General features: G+C 38.2%; 1 protein-coding gene across 2 annotated transcripts in view; it reads left to right on the forward strand.

Moving 5' to 3' along the window:
• Positions 1–16342, forward strand: part of SLC44A1 (solute carrier family 44 member 1) — a 70610-nt gene that overhangs the window by 40408 nt on the left and 13860 nt on the right. For both annotated transcript variants that reach the window (XM_051642582.1, XM_051642583.1), the window contains exons 6-12: positions 3172–3341; positions 5226–5315; positions 7091–7218; positions 8115–8301; positions 11120–11285; positions 14183–14339; positions 14588–14671. In XM_051642582.1, the coding sequence (XP_051498542.1) occupies positions 3172–3341; positions 5226–5315; positions 7091–7218; positions 8115–8301; positions 11120–11285; positions 14183–14339; positions 14588–14671 (982 nt within the window). The remainder of the gene's footprint in view (positions 1–3171; positions 3342–5225; positions 5316–7090; positions 7219–8114; positions 8302–11119; positions 11286–14182; positions 14340–14587; positions 14672–16342) is intronic.

Consider the following 16342-nt stretch of genomic DNA (forward strand, 5'->3'; position numbering starts at 1 on the left):
TCCCATGTCATTCAGCCTGAATGAATTAGCTTAATAAGAAAACAGTAGGATAGAACAGTATGTCAGAGCTCTAATGACACTATGTAAATTCATCACAAAACTACCTGAAGAATTATTTTATAAAAGAACTATTGTGTAAGTGGGGTATTTCCCCTTTTCTATTTGATATAAATAAAATGTTCAGGATGTTTAAGTATTTTCTGAGACTGGAAAGTCTGAACTTAATGCCCTAAAGCAAAAAAAAAGGCCAATATTCTACTTGTAAACCACTCTGATTACGGATTTTTATAGTTAAATTATTTGAGTAAGTTAGTGCAATTTGGATAGAAAATGGAATCCTGTGGTGACAAACAAATGAAAATGCAGCACCTGGCAGGCAGAGGCCTTCAGGGAGGTCTTACCTGACACTCCTGTTTTCAAGTTTGATCTGTCAGAGGTTTGAACCATCATCAGAATTCCATTAGCCCCACAGGATAGAGATGCTGTGAGGACTGTCCCCTGATGTTTTCTGTTTGATGAGCAGGCTTCTTCACACCCTTCAGTTGAGGCTTCACATCTCAATGGACGCTGATCTTCCAGCTTCAAGACACTGTCTAACTTTGACACAGCAGTGATCTCCAGCAGTGCAGCCAGTGATACACGTTATCTTCCAGAAACTATGCCTAGCACATCTCAGCCTCAATAGTGCATGAGTTTGCTGTTTAGTTATGAAATAGAGGACCTTAGAGGAAAGCCTGCACAGCTTTTCCCTTCAGTGTTTGTCAAGCAGCTGTGCTGAGCAGTGCCAAGGGTCTGCTCTGTAGAGGTGATAAGACGTAGATGGCAGTGGCACTCCAACCAGGCTCCCCACACACACGTTGCTATATATGCCCGGGTGTAGTAGTAGTAGGAAAAAGCTCTCCTCTGAAATCTAGCACTTGAATAATCAGATGAGTGTCTTAACTTCATTTGAATGTTTATTTTAAAATGTAATTTTTAACATCATTATCTGCTAGCTTGAACTTTGCTTACTCTTGTTCATGATTAAGTATCATGTTGTTATGCTCAGAAATGTGTAATTCTGTTTTGGTGTGTAATGTATCCAGTTATAACTAGGAGGCCATATAAAATAGCATAGGTCACTGAGAACAGATCTATTACTGTATTTTTATTAAACAAGACACCTCACGTCATTCATTCAATCAGAACCACTGAAACAGCAGCAGATTTCAAAAGGTGGATTCCCAAGAGTCCTGTTTCCTCAAGAAGGCTTGTAGGACCGACTAAGCTCTTTTTTATTAATTACAAAAAAGTTAAAAATTAATGATTGCACACAAAAATAGGGAACCTAAATTGTATAGTGAAATCCCCTCAGTTGGGATGTATTTTGGAACAGTATTATAATCTGTTCATCCATCCCTTTCCAAAGTTGGTAATTTCATATTTGGATGCAGTAATGACAGTCTTTTGTCTACTCCTAGCTTAGATTTTGTGATTTGTTATTGGTATTGACAACTTCTAAACCCTCTAGGCTTTCTGCAAAGTCAGAGCAGTTGACAATTAAATAAACCTCTCAGATTTCAGTATTTCCCAGTATTACAGCATATAATGGACTGCAGTACACTGCATATTCCAAAATAGGTTATGTTGGAAAAGCCTGAGAGGATACACAGCCTGCCTTTTAAGAAGGGTGGCCATGATTATGCCTTTAGTTTGTTTTTTAACAACTGTGACTAATTCACAATTACTTTGCTGTACTTAACTGCTGTCCTCATCACTACCTAAAAGCAGACCATCAGTATGAGCATCTCCAAACGCATTTACCTATGCATTTACCTTACCTTGTCAGCACAGTAGGTTTAAAACCATGTAATTTACAAGAGTCAGTCACTTCAAATAAAAACCTATAATCTATTAAAGACTTGGGTGTGGCAGGTGATAGTAATTTCTCCTGAATTCGGTACAGATTAATTACATACTATTGATTTTCAGCATCTCATATTTTTTTTCCCCAAAAACAATGTGTAGAAGGGATGTGCCTAAGGCAGCTGGTTTACTCAGTGACAGAATTTTGGAAATGCTTGCCCTTAACAAGTAGTTACTGAGTACAGAAAATTGCTGGTATATAGGGCATTGCTGAAATGAGGAAACTGCAAAAAGATTATGTGCATTGCTGCTACAGTCCACTGAAGTCTTATCAGCAAGGAAGACTGGGGAGAGTGAAACAAATTTAAAGATTAGAAGACTGACAATACAAAAGCCATTTCTTTCATTAGATACAATTACAGGAAGGAACATGTAATTCATGGAACATGTGTCTGAGGTGTAACTGGGAAGGTTGATCAAAGTAATAGGTCACTTTGAGATCTGATACAGTCTGTGAGCAAGAAAGGCAGCTACGTAATGAGAGACATTTGAAAAACAAAATTATGCACTTATAAAGTGGAGGTTTTGCTCTCTTTTATCTTCCTGTAGTGGACTTTAACAGGTTCTGCTGAGCATTCCACAGAGTTTAATGCATAGTGTCAGTATCTGGGGGGAGGATGCTTACAAAACACGCCAGGTATAATGAAACAATAGAGGAATACTTGCATGTTTTGCAAAGAATGTAGTGTGTAATTTTAACAAATTTAATGAAAGTAAATACTGTGCTGGTATTCTCTATCACAAGAGCAAGCTTAACATGGGGAAGGACTAAGAATAAATGCATTGGTTTTGCTTGGCAGCAGTTTTAAGTGCCTATGTCTTTCAGCATAACATAGACTTGTAAGAAGAGTATTATCATTCTGTTGTTTTTTTTTTCTGTAAATATGGGCCAGTGTTACATTCTAACATGAGTCAAAGGCATTGCTGCAGCTGCTGGTTCATCACTTCACACTTCAATGAGAGACATTTAAACAGAAATAGGAACATGTATTTTTCTGGGCCTTGCTGTTTAAGGGTGGGAGGGTAGTAATTTCCTGTTGGGCTGTGCACTCCAGCCTGACAGGATTACTTCTAAGAACTGCATCACTTCCCATTATGACCATCCTCATTCCAGTAGCACTTGTGCATTCAACACATGGTTTCTGGTTATGATGTTATGAGGGTGGAGTGGTTGCATCTATTCACCTTTCATTTGTGTGTTGATGTGGCATTTATATTAAGTAGGAGTAATTTTTTTTTCTGATTTTTTTTTTCTTGTGTCACCAGTGCACCTATTCCATTCTTCCATCGCTGTGCTCCTGTGAACATTTCCTGCTATGCCAAGTTTGCAGAGGCCCTGATCACCTTTGTCAGTGACAGTAGTGTCTTACACAGGCTGATTAGTGGAGTTATGACCAGCAAAGAGATTATAATGGGACTTTGCTTGTTATCACTAGGTAATTGTTTTTCTCATTACTAGCTGTTTCTTAGTACTGCGTTAGGAGATTGTTAACACCCTCTCTAACCACAATATAAGCAAAAATGTGTTATAGCAATGAGCCCTTAAAAATGGTTCAGAATGCTTTTTTTAAATGTTGTTTGACAGCTCGATAACTTATTCAGAAGCAATATACATATGTATTCTTGCTTTTTCTCTTCTGCTGATCATGAGCTATAGAGGATGTGTGGCAGTTGATGAGCCAACATTGTTTTTTGTATACTTAACAGAGCATCCCCATTATCCTTGTTTTTATTATAATAGTCACCTTTCCCTCTCCTATTGCTTAGCTTCTGCTAACTGAAAGCCAAATGAACCCTTTCCAAATAAAAAGGACAAGGTGAGAAGTGCACACTCTTCTTAAATGTAGGGAGTTGTATGATTCTCTGAGTTAGTTTGTTTCATTTAAACTACTTGTGCAGGGATACAAGAACTTTCAAAGAGAAAACAAGAAAGTTAGGTGCCCATTTATTGTAATATATGTTACCCCCTTCTTCCCCTTCCCCAGAACTAAGAACTTTGAAAATCTCAGCCTTATATGAAGAGCTGGTAATTCCAAGCAGTATAGAGGTGCTGAGTTTTTTCTACAGTTGTGAGATGACTCTGGCCTACAGAGTGACACATGTCATTAGACCGAAGTGCTGTTTTAACAAATTCTTGTGAATTAAGGTGGATTGCTGCTAACCCACATAAACTGCTTATATACTGAGATTATTTTAGTCCTACAAAATGTAAAAACTGAAATCCTAAAATGGGAAGCTCCAGATACTGTTTGCATATATGAGCAGTGTATGGTACAGAAAGAAACATTGTGAAGCTGTCCCAGATGAAGAATTCCTTTGTTTTCAGTCTGCCTTTGTGGGTTAAAAATGTATATCTATAAAAAGGAGGCTGCTAGATACCATTAAAAAAACCTGAAACTAAAAGAAAATACAAAAGAGTATTTTTTCAACTCCAACTGGAAAGCTGTTTATTCTTCTGTCTTGACAACTGCAGTATTTGATAAAATTGTAGAGTGACTGTTCAGAATCTGAAAGCTAGTGGCTGATTAATAGTGCTGCTGTTGGGTGGAGTAAGAAGTCACTACAGAATTTTACATGCAGTTGATTTAATTTTTTTTTTCATACTTATAGAGTTAAAGAAGTTTTTTAAATTTTTAAACAGTGGGTAAGTCTGTGTTATTCAGAAAGCTAGATTCCAGTGGTTTTCATTTAACTGCTGTATACAATCAAGTGTGTGCAAAAATAGGTGCATGCACTTATATGTGCCCCTCACTAAATACTAGTTGGCTGAGACTACACAGGAGTTTTAAACATGCAGTTCCTGAACGACAGTGGAACTATACAAATGAAGCTTGTTAAATAATTGACTTTGAATGTTGAAAATAGAGTAGTGATTTTTTTACTTTTTAGTGGCATGACATTTTGAAATACACAGGTGTCACATTACCTGCACTTGTTTGACAAGTGTACTTGAGTGCAAATTTTGCTCTGGTCCTCAGGAGGTGTGCTTATGTCACCATACGTGGAGTAGTATCATGCCTTACTGTCTGTTTTGTCATTGTCTAAATACATCTCTGTCTGTATGTACACATTATGTCTTGTATTTAATGCAACATGTAAATGTATATATGCTCTCTTTATTTTAATCAACAGTGTTAAAGCAGGTGTAGAAGTGCCTCCTTTCCTGAACTATTTGTGTAGTGAGTTTGTAAGCCTCAGAAAATAAAACAATGTCTAAAAATTCTGTTAGGAGGTAGTTATTTTAGTGCAGTGGGAGAATCAGGAAGGCTATTTCTACTTGAAATAATTGCTCTACTTATCCTGTTTGTCTTCTTTTGCAGTCTTGTCCATGATTCTGATGGTTATAATCAGGTACATTTCAAGAGTACTTGTCTGGATTTTAACAATTCTTGTCATTCTGGGATCACTTGGTAAGTCTTGTTTGTTTGTTTCTGAGTGCCCACTTCTTATCTTTGTGCTCCGTATCCTCAGGCCAGCTACATCCTGCACAGAACTTGGACAGTGCATTTCCCTTCAGCTTTTGTTTGAGTCCCTTGCAAGACAAATGTAAAAAATGCCACCATTGTAATTGCAGTCCTCTCCCAGAAAGTATGTTGCTCCTTAGAGATACGCTGCACTCCATGCATGGCTGGAAAGTTTCCTGTTAGCCTGTCTCACTGGAGCACACATAGCGATGTGGGATATTCCTCACAGCACTTGCAGCAAAGCCTTACCCTTGCCTCCTTCTTAACCTTCCTTCCAAATATGTAAGCCAGCTAGTCAGGATGTGTCTGATGGCATACTCACCTGCTGGGCATATTCAGGCCCACAGGAATCAAAGGGCAACTATTGTTTATGCAGTCTCAGGGGACCCTTAGGCTGTAGATGTGTCCATACAACCCTGACAGGTTTATCAGCCCCTTTAATCCTCCAAGTGGCTTTGTAGGTGTATCTAAGAGTGAGGAGAGGAAGCAAAGGTGCTTTTTTAGCACTTCTAATAAAATCTTTGTATTTTCATGTGACTCAGAAGGTCCTTCGTGATGTATGTCATGTATGAAGTGCAACGAGCCATGCCATCTGGGAATGGCCAAAGATTGTCACATCCAAAATGCTTTAGCTTGCATGAAGATAGCCTTGCTTTATCACATCAACATTTGTAAAACTCAAGTTTTTTATTTCTGAAAACTAGTAGTAAAGCCAAAATGTAAGGGCAGATGACTGCAGGGAAAGAATAAAACCAGAATAATTAAATTAGGAAGTACTAGGAATTTAATTTTTGCAATGCATGATGGCAAGGAATGAAATAAAATCAGCAGACCATCTATGTCTTTTCAGGATCACTTGGTTTTTCTGCTTACTGTTCACAGGATCCCTGACCACAGAAAATGGAAAAAATAGATTATTTTTTTTTTTAATTTATGTTCTCGTCAGAAGCTAAGCAATTATGTTCAGTGAAAGAATTGAATAACTTACTGCCAGCTGTTATTATGTTCTAAAAAAATTGCATCTATTACTCAGACTGAGTAAGAACACATCATTTGTGAGACATACGGCTGATTTGGTATTCACTGTTTGCTTAGAAGATGCCAAAAGAGCATCCTCTGGTTTAGACCTGAACAGACTAACTTCAGCAAAAACTTGTGATCTCTAGATAAGCTTATGCAGCTGATTCAGAAATAGAACAGAGAAGGATACTCAAAAGAGATACCAAAAGCCTCCCAGAGGGGCTGGAGTCTTGTATTTAATAAAAGTTGTACGCTGGAAAGGTAGCTAGAACATGAGAATGAAATTTTGGCTATAAGGCTAGGATTTCTTAAAAGAAGTTGGAGGGAAGTACCTGTCACTATACATGCTGGCCTCCTGAGCTTTTTGCTGATGTTTCTTCCAGTGCCCAAAAGACATCTGATGCAGGTCATTAACCAAAGTCCTGTTCTCAGTACCAGGGTTGTTCCTTCTCTTCTCAGTTAGTCTTCCCAGGAGTTACAGTCTTCTTTTTTTGATCCTCTTGTTATTTTGCATCTGAACCCAGGGGTCCTTGTCTGTTCCCCCTCCTAAATTCTTACTCCCTACTGTATTATATATACTTACATGCTACCAGCAGTTCCTGTTGGGCTAGCCCTCAGTGCCCTTGAACATTTTGTTCAGTTTCTTTGGTAAAGAAATTACCTTTCAGTTATCCTTTTTTTTTCTCCTCTCTAAAACATAGGTGGTACAGGAGTCTTGTGGTGGCTCTATGCTAAGCAACGAATATCTGCCAGTGCTGTTGAGACTCAAATAGCCAAAGACAATATTCAGGCTCTACTGATCTATGCCATTTCAGCTACAGTCTTCACGGTATGGTTTGCTAATTACTGTATTGTTTTCTTTTTCTGTCTTCCTGGTTGGCTCTTATTTTTTTTTATTCAGGTGAAAAGTTTATATTGCACACATTTTTGGAGGGTTTATTTCTACTGCAAGCTCTGTTGTGGGAGTTTGTTTGTTTGCTTAGTTGTTGGTGGGTTTTTTTTTGCTTCCAGACATTATTCTCTAATATCTGGGTTTGAGTCAGGAGAGCTACTCTTCTCTACAGTAAAATGTCCACAGGGGCTTCCATAAATTGGTACAATATTGGACTCCCAATCCAGTTTCACTTACGAGATTTTTCATAGGTTCCCAGTTCAGAGGTACTTCAAAATTTCAGTGTATTTGAATGTCCTTACACCATTCCTACTTCTGAAATCAACTGTTGCCAAAATTCTTCCATTTACAGAAGGATCATTGTGAACTAAAGTACTAAAAATCATGACTGAGCCAATTTATCTTGTTCAGGTCTTGCTATTCCTTTCAGAGTTACTGAATTTACTACTAAAAATCGGCAATGTTTGACTAACTTTTATGACAAGTCCACCACACCATGCTCAGAAGTAGATGTTAAGTTGTATTCTTTGATAAGTCTTGCTGATTTCACTAGTTTGTAAAATAAGTGAGGATACAATCTGATCGAATCTCATAAGCCTAAGTATAATGATGATTCCAAATACATAATTATGAGATCAGAATTCCCTAAAAGTATAATGTGGAAAATGATTTATCACCAGAAGAAGCTGACAGAGGTTTTACGTTTCGATCTTGAGATCTTGCAGATAAAAGCATATGTTAATTTCCTGTGTTTTAATATCCTAGCTGTGAAAAATTGCAGTTTACTTATATTTTTGTTCTCTAAAATGTGATTTGAAAACTTATCCCTCTAGGTTGTGTTGTTCTTGATAATGTTAATTATGCGCAAGCGAGTAGCTCTCACCATTGCCTTGTTCCACGTGGCCGGCAAGGTCTTCATTCACCTGCCGCTGCTAGTCTTCCAACCATTTTGGACATTCTTTGTGCTTATTCTCTTCTGGACATACTGGATCATAGTCCTGCTTTTCCTTGGTACTACAGGTAAGCAGCTACCAGGCTTATCTTAAATTAATTCTGCTTCCTTTTTGTGTGTTTTCAGGCAGACTTGGTTAAAAAGCTTGTGAGAACCTCTAGAAAAAAACCCTCACACATTATGGTTCTGTTATTGTAGATTTCAATGACTTCATAACAGTTGTTTCAATAAAGTTTTTATGCATTTGAATCTGCATTCCCAGTATATTACTTCATGCCTTGGGCCAGATTTTTCATTTGATGCAAGTTGGCATGTTGCAAACCACAAGGCTCCATTAATAGAAGTAGTGGGGGAAGAGTGGCTGGAGAGTGGCCCAGCAGAAAGGGATCTGGGAGTGTACTGGTTGACAACAGGTTGAACATGAGCATCCTGGCTTGTATCAGGAATAGTGTGGCCAGCAGGAGTAGGGATGTGATTCTGCCCCTGTACTCAGCACTGGTGAGGTTGCACCTTGAGTCCTGTGTCCAGTTCTGGGCCCCTCACTTCAAGGATATTGAGGTGCCAGAGCAGGTCCAGAGGAGAGCAGCAAGGCTGGTGAAGGGACTAGAGGGAAAGTCTTACAGGGATAGGCTGAGGGAGCTGAGGTTGTTTAGCCTGGAGAAGAGGAGACTCAGGGGGACCTTGTCACTCTCTACAGCTACCTGAAGGGAGGTTGTAGTCAGGTGGGGGCTGGGCTCTTCTCCCAGGCAACTAGTGACTGGACAAGAGGGCATGGCCTGAAGCTGTGGGGAGGTTTAGGTTGGATATTAGGAAGCACTTCTTCATGGAGAGGGTGATGAGACTTTGAAATGGACTGCCCAGGGAAGTGGTGGAGGCACTGGATGTGTTCAAGGAAAGGCTGGATGTGTCACTTAGTGCCATGGTCTAGCCAGTGTGGTGGTGTTAGGTCATAGGCTGGTCTTGATGATCTTAAAGGTCTTTTCCAGCCTTGGTGATTCTGTGATTTTGCGATTCTTTAACAAGACTGCTGTAACAATTTTTCAAGTATTTCCCACTAGTTTTGCATAAAAAGGTCAAAACCAGCTGATTTCATAAGGTATTGTATTGTAGGCAGTATTCATACAGATGAAGACATACTAATGAAAGTGTTGTGTTGCACACATTTACTGTCTCCCAAAATGTAAATATGCTCAAAGTAATGTTCAGTTGTTCAGAACTTAGGTGCCTAGTATTATTTCAGCATTTTCCAGGGTTATTAGGGAGATTTTTCTGCTGTTGGTACAGCCTATTTTGAGAGCAGCCAATGAACTTTCCGTTTCTGCCTGTTGAGAGCTTTGTTTGTGTTTGGGGTCTGACAAGAGGAGGTTCTAGAATTAATCAATCCTGTAGGTTCAAATCTTTGTTACTTCAGCAGAGAAATCTAGCAACTGTCTTTTAAAATGAAAGAGGTCTAAATTATTTTACAGTAAGTTGCAGACAACAGAGACCATCATTCATTATTAAAACCTTAGAATTTTGTAATCTATTATTTCCTGCTGGTCCAAAAGTAGCAGTGTTTCAGACTGCAGAGTTATTGCAGGATAATACAAGATAAATATTTTTATTTCATAGCCTGAGTTCTTAGCAAGGGATGGAGGTAATAGAATTCACATGTTCTTGTTCTCATTACTGTTGGAATTTTTAGTTTTCATTACATGCTGTGCTATGTGCAGAAAATGTTCACCTTTGAAAGTGAGTTAAGTCTCAGTTCTGTGCTTCATTCAGTGAGTTCAAGACTACTGCACAGGAACTAAATTTAAAGCAAAATTTAGGCTGATATTGTATTTTTCATACTCTTCAATTGGCCTTAATTCTGGAAAGACTAATATGCACTCCATATCCTCACTCACATCAGTTAAACAAAATCTTTGTGCAAATAAGGCCGGATCTTTCCAACCCAAACCAGGAGAACTGAAAAAGTGTTAATTATCTGTGTATGAGAGGCAGCCTACACTTATGAAGAGCTTCTTTACTAGAACAAAAATTACTTCAATAGTTCAATTTATTCACAAGAAAATAATAATTTTTTAATATAAGTGTAAAAGCATAGCTAGGAAGATGCTATCAATGCTAAGTCTGAACAGTGGTTTTCAAGGTAAGCATTTTATACAGGTTGCTTTAAGTATTTTTCTGAACCTCATCAGCTCTTCATGTAACTGTTGTATAAATTGAAAGATCTTAATGTGGGTTAACACATTGAAACAGAGCTTATCCTAGGAGGGTTCTGGCATGCACTGGCAGTCTCAAAACATGATATCTCTACTAAGATGAGACAAAAGAGTCAATGGATTTCTTAATGTATGAAATAATACGTTTAGAATCCCTAAAGCTGTTCCTTATGCCTGTAGAGCTACAGATGTTGTTGAAATACATGCATAAAGTCTTACTAGAAGGAAGACAAAAGTGCTTGTTACAGTTGACATCCAGATGTAAGGAGCTATGAAGTTTAATACTGATTCTGACTGTATGAATAATATCAACAGAGAGCAGACTGAAATTAAGAATGACTATGGCATGCTTCTGTTATGTTTAGTTATAAGAATTTTTGCTACTTGGTGGTGATTAGTTTTGGAAATTTTCACCAAGTGGCTATAAATTGAAAGAAGTGTTAAGCCATTTTGAATACATTTAGAATATTTTTAGTGCTGTTTTCAAACGCCATTATACTGATTGTTTCAAAAGCTGTATCTTCCTTGTGAATAGTCTTCCTAAACATGACATTTAGTAGCATTAGTAAAAGCTGGAGGGGTTCTTCTGTAAACGGTTATGAACTGCTAACATTATATGCTTCCTTCTTTCTGCGTTGAGGTAGGCACCATTTCCTTTTTTACTTTCATTTATTTCTAGGTGGTCCTGTCCCAAATGAAGAAGGATTTGTTGAATTTCGGATGGTAGGCCCTTGGAAATACATGTGGTGGTACCATGTAGTGGGACTAATCTGGATTAGCGAGTTTATCCTAGCCTGTCAGCAGATGACAGTAGCAGGGGCTGTTGTGACATACTATTTTACAAGGTAAGGACAACTTAGCTCTACTGTGAGCAGCCTAGAAATGGAATTAGCAACAACAGTGAGGGTGGCAGCACTGGGGAGAACACTTGGGAAAGCTGGGGAGCAGTTGAATTATCTTGACTCTATTTAAATACAAAAAATCCTAAAATAATCTGTTTTGCTGATTATAGTTGGTATGCTTGATGTTTGAGACTTGAAATCTTGTTTGTCTTGTAACCTGTGCACATTGTACAGGCATGGATGATTATCTACAAAGCATAATGCATCTGGAGGGTTATCTGTTAATGCAAATAAGTTCAGTAGAGGTAAAAAATATTGAAAGCAATTAGTTATTAACTGCAAAACAGCACCCGTTAAATTACTTACAGTGCTTCGTTAATCTCTTAAAGGGTTTATTAGAGCCATCATTTACACATAGATTCTGACCAGATTATGTTCAAATAAAAGGTGATGCAGAATATGTGTGCATTAAAGCTCCAAATATCATTGTGATGCTTGTGTACCAAGATTTATATCAGGGCATACTTTACGCTGGCTATTTTGCATGTATCTGCTCAGTCTTCAGGAAGGCAGTAGTAATCATCAAGCAGTTGTTTTACCAGCCTTCAAGCACAAGAATTTTGTTTCACAGAGATAAGAAACTGATTTCAGAATCACAAACTTACCTTTTGGTTTTTCATGTCTAATAAATGTCTCTGAAATTACAATTCCTTAAAATTTACCTGAAATGAGTGATAATTAAAGTCCTGGTATAAGCCATTTAGGATCCAGACTTTTCAGAAAAATAATAAAATCTGGTGATTTGTTAGTATGCCATACAAATAAATGGTACTTCAGAGACCTGAAGTATTTCGTTTTGGTATGAGGAGCAGAACTGTGGCAATATTTTTGGTAAGGAAAAGAAGCAAGTACACTGGTATCTGTTCTATAAAAGTTTAATGAAGTTTCTCCACATGACCTTTTAGTTCACGATACATTTCTTCCAACTCCCCCTCCTCTGAAACTCCACATCATTTTTCAAGAACTAGATGGGTACTTCTATTTCAGTGTTTTCCAAGTCTTTTCCAAACAATATACAAATACAGCTCCTCTAGGTAAAGTGCAGCATCAGTAGAGGATGCTGACAAGATACTTAGCAAGGGTGGTTTACTTAAGAAAGGAAAACCAAGATATTGGAGGGATGTTATATAGAAATTTCGAATTATATCCAGCAGCCACACTCCTATTCTTGCAATGCACTTTTAAGAGTCTTGGGGCTTTTTAAAAAATGTGTGTTGTTTTTAAATAATGCATGCAGAAATTTTTTAAGTTCATGATTCAGATCACAGATGTTTAATGGATTTGTCTTTTTAATTGAGACTGTTATCTGTATTGCATTTGTCTCCTTATCTGCCCTAGTCTTTAAAACAACATAAAAGGCAAGGAATTAATTTACTCTGCTGACAGAAATTCTGTTATTAATAAGTCCTCCAGTATACCTATGAAATATATCTGTGAAGTTATTACAAGATGTTACAGGGATGTAATCTTGTGAATAATTAAACTAGATTGAGTAATGAACCAGGAAAACACAGAGGAGAGAGGAAAACCTTGTATTAAAATAGATCACTTAGCAGTGTATATGTTTCATCTGTAAGTTTGTGTATTTTCTTTCACCTGAGAGTGAATGATTTTTCTTTCAACTGTTATCCTCTTCTGTGTTTTAAGGTACAACTCTAGTCTGAAAACTTACTAAAAAAGGAAAAATCATCAATTTGAACTTCCCCAGTATTTTGCTTATTAGCAGCTTCCCACTTCAAATGAGGTGAAATTATTTATGAAGAAATGTTTATATGTGTTCACTGTTCATTTGCCTTAGCCAGATGGATTCTTTTCAACTTGGGCAATAACAGACCTCAAGGTGTTCTTCGTTACAGACTTTTCCCTCAGTTACATTTTTTTATGTGATTATGCCCGAAAAGGAAGATAGTTTGGCTTACCTGATCTGAGCTCAGTTAATTGGAAAAAAAATACAGGGTAAACCTATTTTAATCATTGATATCTCAGGATTAAGTTATGCAAATGCAGGTTTCATGGAATTAAAACTACTTTTTTATGTTTTTCAATGATACTCACATTAAAATAACTTTCTCCCAAACCAAGGAAATAATTTTATGTTTGGAATGTTAGTACTTGTTATTTTAATATGCTTAGTATTATGTTCATATTTCTAATAAAGAAGAGGTGCCATTCTTTAAATGTTGAATAAGTTGTTTTTGAGAGAGGAGTTGAAGGTGGCTTCCTTGGTAGGAAGCATAAATAAAAACTTTAAGAGAGAATAGCTTCAAAACTGTGAAAGTGTGTATTCATCTGATAGATGAAAATATCTTAGCCACATTGCAATAGTTTATTTCAAGGCTTAATACTTGGTTCCATGAGTATACAATGGCTAAGTCAGTAATACAAAACATATCAGAAAATAATTTATCTAATAAATAATGACAGTAATAGCCTCTCCAAAGTCTCCACAAAGATCTCCAACAGAACAGGAGAGATAGGGAAGGGAAGTTTACCTGTAGTCTGACTGAAAAAATGTTAGCTTTGACTCTCACTTTTTTGGAAGATTTTTTAATTGTACATCATCAAATGCAGTTTTATAAGAAACTGCTAGTTGGCAATAGTGGGAATGCAGCCAACTGCTAGTGAGGGTACCCTGGTGAGAAACTGCTTTCTTATCCCATCCGTGTTGCTGCATTAGAGCCTGAACTGTGGCTGATGCAGGCTGTCAGTGTGGAGTGAGCAAGATACGCTCAAATCTAGCTTAAGGACAATGTATTAGTTTATTGAGAATTTGTAGTACTTCTACACAAGACTAAACATGTATTGGATATTCTACTTCATTCTTTTTCTCTTTTCAACAGGGAGAAAAGGAATCTGCCATTTACTCCTATTCTGGCATCTGTTAATCGCCTTGTTTGTTACCACCTAGGAACAGTAGCAAAGGGGTCTTTCATTATCACACTAGTGAAGATACCACGAATGATTCTTATGTATATTCATACACAACTTAAAGGAAAAGTAAGAGAAATAGATTCCATTTTCTTACTGAGACACAATGACTGACATGTTTACAGCTAGTTTAATTGAATGTGTGCGGAAGGCTGGAAGTCTTGCTTTGGAATATTTGGCCTTTAAAGGACTGTGGGACTGATAGATACTGCTTAAGTTACCAAGCTGAGTATCAATTACTGAAACAAAAAGGAATATTGTTTTCTTAATATCTGTTGGTTTTCCTCTTTATTTTCCCACATTCTGTACTTTCCTAGGAAAATGCTTGTGCTCGCTGTATGCTTAAAGCCTGTATCTGCTGCCTTTGGTGTCTAGAAAAGTGCCTGACTTACTTAAATCAGGTAAGATTCTCAATATCCAAGTTTTATGTAAGGGCTGATAATATATGTGGTTCCCAGAAAGCTGTCTGATGCTGACATATAAGGTATCATACTTTGGAACTGAACTTCAATGAAGGTACTTCAGTCTTGTCTCCATTACTGAAATTACACTGCAAATCGCTACATTAGTCTTTGCTTACCCTGTAAAGGTGAAAAATAGCTGGTATTAATCTTCTTGAACATGGTATCTCAACTTTATAACAATTTGTTTAGTAGTTGGAAATATTATTAATTTTATGCACTCTTATCAAACAACATTTGAGTTTCAAAATATTTTTGTTGTGAAAACAGAATTAAGCTCTTCTAGGTAGAAAATCTAGTAAGGGAGCTAGGAGACCAGCGTGGTTAAAAAAGGAACTGCTGGGGAAACTCAAGTGGAAGAGGAAAATCTATAGATCATGGAAGGAGGGACTGGTCACTTGGGAGGAATATAGGAATGTTGTCAGGGAATGTAGGGAGGCAACTAGGAAAGCTAAGGCCTCCTTGGAACTTAACCTTGCAAGTCGGGTTAAGGACAGTAGAAAGGGCTTTTTCAAATACATAGCCAACAAAGCTAATACCAGAGGCAATATAGGCCCACTGCTGAATGAGGTGGGTGCCCTGGTGACAGAGGATATGAAGAAGGCAGAGGTGCTGAATGCCTTCTTTGCCTCTGTCTTTACTCCTGCAGGCTTTTCCCATGAGCCCCAGATTCATATAACCCCAGAAGTAGTCAAGATAGGTGAGGACATAGTAGATGAGGATTGGGTTAGGGATCAGTTGCATAATCTGGACATCCATAAATCGATGGGTCCGGATGAAATGCATCCAAGGGTGCTGAGGGAGCTGGCGGAGGTCATTGCTGGGCCACTCTCCATCATCTTCGGTAAGTCATGGGTAACTGGAGAGGTGCCTGAGGACTGGAGGATAGCAAACGTCACTCCAGTCTACAAGAAGGGCAAGAAGGAGGACCCGGGTAACTATAGACCGGTCAGCCTCACCTCCATCCCTGGAAAGGTGATGGAACAACTTGTCCTTGGCACTATCTCTAGACATATCAAGGAGATGGGGGTCATCAAGAGCAGTCAACATGGTTTTACCAAGGGTAAGTCATGTTTGACTAACCTCATAGCCTTCTATGAGGAAATTACTAGGTGGATAGATGATGGTAGAGCGGTAGATGTGGTCTATCTTGATTTCAGTAAAGCATTTGACACCGTCTCCCACAGCATCCTTGTAGATAAGTTGATCAAGTATGGGTTTGATGATCAGGCAGTGAGGTGGATCAAGAACTGGTTGAAAGGAAGAAGTCAGAGAGTTGTAGTCAATGGGGCAGAATCTAGTTGGAGGCCTGTGACTAGTGGAGTCCCTCAGGGGTCGGTACTGGGACCGGTGTTGTTCAATATCTTCATCAACGACCTGGATGAGGGCACAGAATGTACCCTCAGCAAGTTTGCTGATGACACCAAGCTGGGAGGAGTGGCTGACACACCAGAAGGCTGTGCTGCCATTCAGAGAGACTTAGACAGGCTGGAGACTTGGGCGGGGAAAAACCTGATGAAGTTTAACAAGAGCAAGTGTAGAGTTTTGCATTTGGGGAAGAAAAACGCCATGCACCAGTACAGGTTGGGGGCTGACCTGCTGGAGAGCAGT

The sequence above is a fragment of the Apus apus genome, chromosome Z (assembly GCF_020740795.1).
Source record: "Apus apus isolate bApuApu2 chromosome Z, bApuApu2.pri.cur, whole genome shotgun sequence".
NCBI classification, from domain to species: Eukaryota; Metazoa; Chordata; class Aves; order Apodiformes; family Apodidae; genus Apus; species Apus apus.